At 35.7% G+C, this 8,845-nt stretch overlaps 1 protein-coding gene across 7 annotated transcripts; it reads left to right on the top strand.

The window, feature by feature from the left end:
* Positions 1–3,557: 3,557 nt before the first annotated feature.
* On the top strand, positions 3,558–7,733 carry LOC108173650 (uncharacterized). Of its 7 annotated transcripts, none has more exons than XR_011582801.1 (3): positions 3,614–4,865; positions 7,079–7,181; positions 7,270–7,733. XR_011582801.1 is itself a non-coding variant. In XM_070824790.1 (3 exons), the coding sequence occupies exons 2-3, from the start codon at positions 5,236–5,238 to the stop codon at positions 6,640–6,642; spliced, it is 1,266 nt and encodes a 421-aa protein (XP_070680891.1). In that variant the 5' UTR covers positions 3,614–4,865; positions 5,229–5,235; the 3' UTR covers positions 6,643–7,002. The 7 variants fall into 7 exon arrangements, 3 of the variants coding, with proteins under 3 accessions (XP_070680891.1, XP_070680892.1, XP_070680890.1); XR_011582800.1 differs by having other exon boundaries at positions 7,011–7,181; XM_070824790.1 differs by lacking the exons at positions 7,079–7,181; positions 7,270–7,733 and adding exons at positions 5,229–5,287; positions 5,429–7,002.
* The last annotated feature ends 1,112 nt before the right edge of the window (positions 7,734–8,845 follow it).

Below are 8,845 nucleotides of genomic sequence, written 5' to 3'. Positions count from 1 at the left end.
TTGTATTTTTATTTTTTGGTAAAAAAAGGTCCTTTGATTTGATATTAACTTAATTGAGATACGTTCATTCTCTCCTTTCATAGTTTCATACAAAAAAGAATAAAATGAGATTCGATATTCACAAGCTTCACAAGCCCTAAGAGTGTCAGCATTCACTTTTTAAAATTTATTATTATTATTAAAGGAATGAGAGAAGGTTCCAAGCTATTACAATAATTCAAGAGGAAAATAGTTTCGAACTTGAGATGCATGTGTAAAAACACAGCACTCCATCTACCATCATTCACGATGACCGCCCTTATCGAACAAAGTGATGACCGAACCGGGCAAATCCTTGCACATTCAACTATGCATGGCAGGATGAGATTTTGCAATCTTGACGACTTTAACTCCACGGTGTTGAATCTTGAGCTGTTCAACGTGGCCGGCGACATCTTCTATTTTTGTTGTCTGGAGGGGAAGAGTAGCAGCTTTGTTAGTTGGCTCTAAGATCATCGGCTGAGGAGTAGTACGAGGGTAGAAGAAGTCAGTGGGAAAGAAGTTGTATTGAAGGCCTGCCATGAAAATGCAGGAAGCAGAAATTAGAAGCTATATGAAGGTATTGGTTTGGTGGCCTTTGCCTTTGGGTACCTATAAATGGTGCAAGGGCTTCGACTTTTCAAGGTGCTTTATATGGGGAATGAAAAAAGATACGATAGTAATAAGAGACGAAACCACCCGTTTACGATAGTAATAAGAGACGAAACCACCCGTTTTTTTTATAATGCAATGGGCTGAAGACTATGGACTCTGGCCAATGGTTGTTGCTAGCTCATTGGTTCGTACAAATTTGCAAAGAAAAATAAAAAAACTTTTGTGACCTCTGGGTGCTTTTTATATATTTTATACAACCGTATTATACATCAAGGTCCAAGGGATTTGGGTTGAACTATATAATGGACATGTCATATAAGTTAGTTTTAAACCTCTCACATATAACTTATAAGAGAGGAATACGACCATACTAGATTTGTCAAAGTACCAATAAATCAAAGTTTGATCCACAATGATGATACATATGTAGACCTGTAAACGGATTGAATTCGAACTAGACCAACCTTTATTGATATCTGTATTTGCACTAGATCATCATATATGACTTGTAGATCCATTTCCGATAAGCATTGGATTCAGATCAAATCAAATTCTTATCAGATCTAATTCAAGACCCGGTAAATAGATTTTTTTTAGATTAGATGTTAGACTAGCCACCAATTGAGTTCGAACCCACACAGTCATGCAAAGACTCAACTAATTTCCACCATTGTGGGAAATAGTCACTTGGTCAATTGTTCTTTTGTTATATTAAACTATTTTGAATTTAAAAATTTTCATGTTTCCATAATAAGAAAAAATAGGGTATAAGTGTATTTTGAAATTTTGAATGCGTAAAAACTTAAATACTGTTACACACAAGTATAATATTTTCGAAATAATATTTTGTCAAAAGGTCCTTCTGATTTGATAACTTCATAGAGATACGTACGGTGCCCTCTTATATGCTTCATCAATAACTGATAAAAAAGGAAGAGCATGTAAAATGCACAGCTACCTGCACTCCGTCTAATTTGGTGTGCCGGAATAACTTGTGATATGAGTTGACATTAAAAAAAAGAATAACTCCTGATGAGATTCGTATATCAATTTCCAGTTATTAGTTACAACAAATACAGATTCTATTTTTGCACTAATAATAAAACAAACATATATACTTCAAGGCATGCATGATGACTTGATATCAAATAATTAAACAAGCATGCAGGGTGACTTAAGAGCAAAGCGTTTGGCATGCTACGAGTCCTGTTCTCTTAAACCTTAGTGTTCAAGTAAATTGTGATCACTTACCGTTCAATCTTAATTTAATAATAAAAGAGAAAATATAACAACAAAAATTCTACTTTTAAATTAAGATTAAACTGTAGGTGACCACGATTTTTATTGGGTTTTGATGTCTAGGAGAACATGATTGGGTATATGCTAGTACGAAAAATTAAGGATAATACTTGCATTCCCCCTATGAGACATGAATTCATTCCCTCTTTCGAATAATGTATATTGACTGCACAAATTTCATAATCAAAACTGTTCAATTTCTTAATATTCACTCGAAGACTACCCCTACAAAAAATCATTTTAATCGGAGATCATTAAGTCATTCAAATGTATAGAATTAATTATGGAATAGGTACAAAGTAGCATATTAATTACTTATTTCATATGTTTGAATGATTAAACGATATTCTTTTCAAATAATTTTTTTAGGTAAGTCAAATAAAAATTAGTAAATGGAATGATCCAGATCGTTAATTTTATTCGGTCAAATCATTATTCACAAATATAAATATGTGCATCCCCACATAAAAATGAAACTACTATTCAAAATCTAAAAAGAGGAGAAAACGAAAGAAGAGTCTGTGGTATGCTGAATGCAGAAAGTTATTTTCTGTTCTCAACGCGGGCATATTCGCATATTCAGCTAGCCACGAGCCAATACCAAACAGCCCTCGTGGACTGCACGCCATGGCACAATGGTATATGCTTCTTTCTCTTATTAATTATGCACGTCAAATAGACCGGGAATGTTTGAAACTGTTGAACTTTGAACAGAAATTCATTTTGTTTATTTCCACGTGAGGTCGAGCAATGACCCTGCCTATATTACCGCGAAGTTGGACAGCTACAAGTTGTCCACGTGAATTATTACTTTTTTTTGTTAGATTATATGTTAGATTAGTAAGCCAACGGATTTCAAATTTAAGTCGTGGTATACACTCTTCTCTACTACCATAGTAGAGGGCCACTTGCTCCACGTGAATATTACTCGAGGACATTAGAAAATGGTAAGTTCAATCTTGTCATTAAATTCAAAACTACTTTGTTCAATTTTCGTCAATTTAAATCAAGTAATTTTATGTGACACAATTTGAAGAGAGATTGTCAGCTTACTCCTTTTAAAATTTTGACCAAGTGGGAGGTTATTTGTTTACTGCTAAAAAATATCGTTCATAATTGGAGCCATTCTCATCCTCCAAGTCATGATCACTTTCCATTTCTGCTGGCTAGCAGTTGTCAAAATACATTTTGTTTTACACTTCATCACTACGATTTTGAAGCATAAAATATTTGATAAAAATAAATCTTAAATATGTTTTATTTTTCCAAAAAACTTTGTTATATATGGCTGAATAAAAAGAAAAGTGAGCATAAAATAGTTGCCTAAAACCTCAATCAAATTGGTAAAAAAAAAAAGTAAAAAGCGTCAATCACATAATAGGTTGCAATTATTTATTTTGTGCTCTTATGCTTAACCAACCATTGGTGCTGGGTGATATTAAATTAATTATTTGTTGCCATGAACAATTCTGCAGAGGCAAAATATCTTACCATTTATTAGTTTTTACAGTGGTGAATATTATAGTTAGAGAGAATATACACATCTTTCTAATGTAATTTTCCTTTTTTTATATTTATAATTTTAGAGGAACAAACAATTCTATTTTAATCCTCAGTAGCAGAAATTACAATTTTTGTTTGGTCAGAGATTATACATTTATACGTATTGGAAAGTAAACGGCGGCCTTAAAATCCGAAAATTCTGAATTCAATTGTAGCTAATGGGGAAAAAGGGAAAAGATATGGACACCAATGATCTTCGTACACTAGCAATAATCTGAACATACAGATATTCTGGATGATACTAACTCATATAACATCCACCTAGCTCCTTGGTGTTACAAAGCGAGACTAATTATATATGTTATACATCATACATGATGACAAGCAAGCAAAGTAACTACATAGTGGTAAAAAAGGTAACCCCATAAATAATCCAATCCTGAAGTTCATGGTCTTGATCTTTACAAGCTTCACAACCCTAACAGTATCAGCATTCACAAAGACTGCTCTTGTAAGCGATGATCGAACGGGGCGAATCCTTTCCTATTCAACCATGCATGACAGGAGGAGATTTTGCAATCTTGACTACTTGAACTCCACGGTGTTGAATTTTGAGCTGTTCAATGTCGCTGGCTGCATGATCTGCTTTGGTGGTTTGCAGGGGAAGATCAGTAGCTTTTTCTAAGGTCCTCAACTTAGGAGCAGTACGAGGGTAGAGGAAGTCAGTGGGAAAGAAGTTGTATTGAAGGCCAGCCATGGAAAAGTAAGAAGCAGAGGATTTAGGTGGGTTAGAAGCTGTTTATATGAAGATGGTTTGGTGGACTTTGATGAAAAAGAGTAGATCACATGTGCCTTTGGGCAGTGGCGAAGCCACGTGAGGACGAGGAGTGGCGACCGCCCCTCCCCTCGCCGGAAAACATAGCTGAAGCCGAGGTTTCGCCCCTCCCCTCACCGGAAAACCCAGCCCCTCCATCTCTGTTTTGGCACCGGTGAACTGGTTTTTGCTGCTGCGTGCAGCAGCACTGGGTTCTTTTTTTTCCTTTTAAATTAATAAAAAAATTAAAATCTGGCCCACATGTCCCAAAGTTAGCCCCTCCATGTCTTTCAAATTAGTGCCCCTCCACGTGAAACTTTCAATGTTTGAAAAAAAACAAAAAAATATATATGTATAATGTATTGGGGGGACCGCATGTCCCTCATTCCTTCACTTAGTCAGCCCGCATGCTTTACCATTCCAAATTTCTCCCTTCCCCAATCAGAGAGAGAGAGTGCAAAGCTTCTCCCAAAATCTCAACAGCCTGAGCCTGCAGCCAACGCCCAACCCCAACGGAACGGAAAATAAATCCCCATTGGCTGATTTCTGTTGGCTTTTTGCTGCTAACACTAGCCACTCCAGCCGCTAAGCCGACTTCTAGCCTTCAATTTCAAAGGTAAATTTTTAATTCCTAAATTTATAATCCCTAACCCTAATTAATTATTTAATACGAATTTTGTTTAATTAGTATAGAATCATATGGTAATGCACTAATATGGTTATTGATTATTGATTATTGATATGATTCTATGATTATTGATTGATATGAAATTATGAAATTATTTTTTAGGGTGAAAATTAAAATTTGAATTTTTGATTAGTTGTATTCATATGATTAGTTGAATGAATTTTTTATTTATTTAATAATTTATATGCTTATTGGTATTGATTAATTGAATTGTTGGTTGGGTTATTATGCATATTAGTATAGACTATAGGATTAAGAGTCTAAGATTTTTTTTTTCTTTCCATTTTACAGTTACGTAATGGAACGGTACTATAAGAAACAATGCTTAAATCCTCCTTCAAACATTTCGGGTAGTCCTTCTCCTTCAAATATTCTAAGTAGTCATCCTCCTCCTCCTTCAAATATAAGAAGTCCTCCTTTGAATATTCTGAGTAGTTCACAACAAAGTGAGCCCACTGAGTTGGATGAGATATTGGCTAATCTTCATGCAGACCCTGGATATAGACGTCGAATGCTTGATTATCCACCTAATTATCGTGAAGCAATTCGTAGACACTATCTCCAAAATGATCCTTGTCAACCTAGAGACCACATTATGCCAAGAAAAGTTAGCAACAAAAGATGTTTTATCACCGGTTGGTTTGATAGGTTTAAGTGGTTGGAGTATAGTATATCAAAGGATGCTGCATTTTGTCGTTATTGCTATCTTTTCAAATGTGATTTTGATCAAATGGGTGGCACTGGAAATGATGTCTTCACTGAGAAAGGGTTTACAAATTGGAGGAAAGGACCCGAAAATCTTCGAGCCCATGAGGGAGGTGTTGGAAGTCTTCATAATAAAACTGTACAACAAGCTAGAGATTTGATGACACAAAAACAACACATTGAAACATTTGTGATTAAGCAAACCGATGAAGCTCGCAATAATTATCATACTTTATTGAGTGCCTCACTTGAGTGCACAAGATGGTTGTTGGGACAAGGTTTGCCTTTTCGTGGTCACGATGAATCGTTGAAATCAAGCAATAGAGGTAATTATTTGGAGCTTATGCACTTTCTTTCCAAGCATAATGAGCAAGTTAGGAAGGTTGTGTTTGAGAATGCTCCCAAGAATCTTAAGTATACTTCTTCTGATATTCAAAAAGATCTTGTCCGTGCTTGTGCCATTGAAACTATAAATGCAATCACTAAAGATATGGAAGGTGATTTTTTTTCTCTTTTGGTTGATGGATCACGTGACTCTTCAACTAAAGAGCAAATGGCGGTGGTATTGTGTTATGTGAACAAAAAAGGAGAAGCAATTGAAAAGTTTTTGGGTGTGCAACATGTCTTCTCTACAACTAGTAGCTCGCTTGAAGAGGCTATTGAGAGATTCTTTGCTACAACAAATTTGAGTATGTCCAAGTTACGAGGACAGAGCTATGATGGAGCTAGTAATATGAAAGGTGAGCTAAATGGCCTTAAAACAAAGATTTTAAACAAATATCCTCAAGCATTTTATGTTCATTGTTTTGCACACCAACTTCAACTAGCTCTTGTAGCCGTTACAAAGGGAATTGAGGGGGTGTCGCCATTTTCTTCAACAATGCTAGTATTTTGGTCAATACAATTGGATTATCGTGTAAGCGTCGTGATGCATTTAGAGAGATACAACAAGAACAAATTAAGAAAGCTCTTGATATTGGTTATCTTGAAACGGGTATAGGGTTAAATCAAGAGAATAGTCTCATGCGTCCTTGTGATACACGTTGGAACTCACATTATGGTACTATAGTTAGTATTATTGTCATGTTTGAAGCCGTGGTGGAGGTGCTTGAATGGATTAAAGATGATACCAACCAAGACAATTTTGGTGAAACAAGTCATTTATTCCATAACATACAAACTTTTGATTTTGTGTTTCACCTTTTTTTTATGAGACTCATATTGGGAGTTACAAATGAGTTATCACAAGCATTACAAAAGAAATATCAAGATATTGTGAATGCAATGGCGTTAGTGGAAGTATGCAAGCAAAGACTACAATCCTTGAGAGATGATGACTTTGGGGACTTGCTTAATGATGTACAAAAGTTTTGTCAAGAGCATGATATTGTCGTTCCTAACATGGAGGATTTGCATTTTGTACCTGGAAAATCAAGGTGTAAAGCTCCAAGACTCACAAACTTCCATTACTATCGTGTGGACCTCTATTTTCAAGTCCTTGATACACAATTAAAGGAATTGAATGATCGCTTCAATGAGGTAAACACCGAGTTGCTTCTTTGTATGGCATGTTTGAGTCCGGTGAATAATTTTGCATCTTTTGACAAAGCAAAAATTGTTCGTCTAGCTCAACTTTATCCTCAAGATTTTGATCGTATGGACCTCATGAATCTTCCAATTCAACTTGACAGTTACATTCACGATATGAAGATGCATAGTGAGTTTTCATCATTGAGAGGAATTGGTGATCTTGCAAAGGAGTTGGTGAAGACTGGGAGGTGTGCAAGCTACATATTAGTGTATAAGCTTCTTACATTGGCTTTGGTGTTACCGGTTGCAACCGCTTCGGTGGAGAAAGCTTTTTTTGCTATGAAGATTGTGAAAACACCATTGCGTAACAAAATGGGAGATCAATGGTTGAGTGATAGCATGCTTGTTTACATAGAGAGAGATGTATTTGCTTTTATTGATAATGAGCCTATTATGCGACATTTTCATGGTATGAAACGTCATCGGCAACAATTGTAATTTGTTTATGTTGATAAATTATGGAAGACATTACTATATAAAATGATTTGGTTGTTGCTATTCTTTTGAACCTTGCACTCTTTTAACTTCGCCCCTCCCCCTGTCAATTCCGGGCTTCGCCACTGCCTTTGGGTACCTAATAGTTTGGTTTATATATACTGCATGCAGGGGCTTTGCATTTTCAAGGTGCTTTATTGTTTTGTTGGTCGAGCATTTTCAAGGTGAATATTTGGGAAGTTAAAGAAAACGACACGGGAGTGACTATAGGTAAGGATATCTTTTAATAATTTAATTTTCATTTTTTTTAATAATGGCAACGGCTGAGGACAATGGACTAGGGTGAGTGGTTGCGGGGCATGGGTTGTGACCTCGAAGTTAATTTTTTATTTTTTTGTTTTGTTTTTTTTGTTTTTTAACAAATAATATTATCTACACTAAAGAAGAGGGGGATGAACTTAAACTCTCAATAGGCTAGCTATATGTGGTTCAAATTCGCCTTTGGCGAGAATCGAACCTAAGACCTCTCACTTACAAGTGAACATGAATACCATTAGACTGTAGTACTGAGTACCTCTAGGTTGTTTTTTAGCATGGTCGAAATGAAATCCATACACACTAGTAGAAAAAAATATATGCGCGACGAAACTTTACGCAACACATGAAATTAGGGTATCGTCACTCAAAAACGTCTTGACCAAAAAAATTATCAAAAACATTACGCAATGAAGCCTTTCATCACGCAAGAAATATTTCTACGTGAAAGCAAATGTTTGTCGCGAAAGGTTGAGAAAAAAAATGTGGGTAGAGGGATATTTGGAGCCAAATTCTCGCGTGACAAATTTTTTCCCAACAAAATCTTGCGCGATGAATCTTGCATTGCGCAAAGTATGAAATGGTTAGTGAGTCATTTAAGGCTAAGTAATTACTATAATCCTTGGGCGATGAATCTTTAGTAAAAAATTCCTACGGGTTTTATAAAACAGATTCACTCTCTATTTTCCTCTCATACTCATCCCCAGTACCCTCAAGTTCCCATCGTTTTCTTCTTCCCAAAACCCCTTATATCCCAATTATTTTTTTATTTGTCTGTACAATGGCCGATTCTGTTGCTGCTTCAATTAAGGGATGTGAGGGAGAAGGATGTCGAAAAGCTAATACCATTTTTTATGTAGATT

Source organism: Malus domestica, chromosome 07 (assembly GCF_042453785.1).
Source record: "Malus domestica chromosome 07, GDT2T_hap1".
NCBI lineage: Eukaryota > Viridiplantae > Streptophyta > Magnoliopsida > Rosales > Rosaceae > Malus > Malus domestica.
The sequence above is the reverse complement of the archived record's forward strand: the minus strand, read 5'-3'. Positions and strand labels throughout refer to the sequence as shown.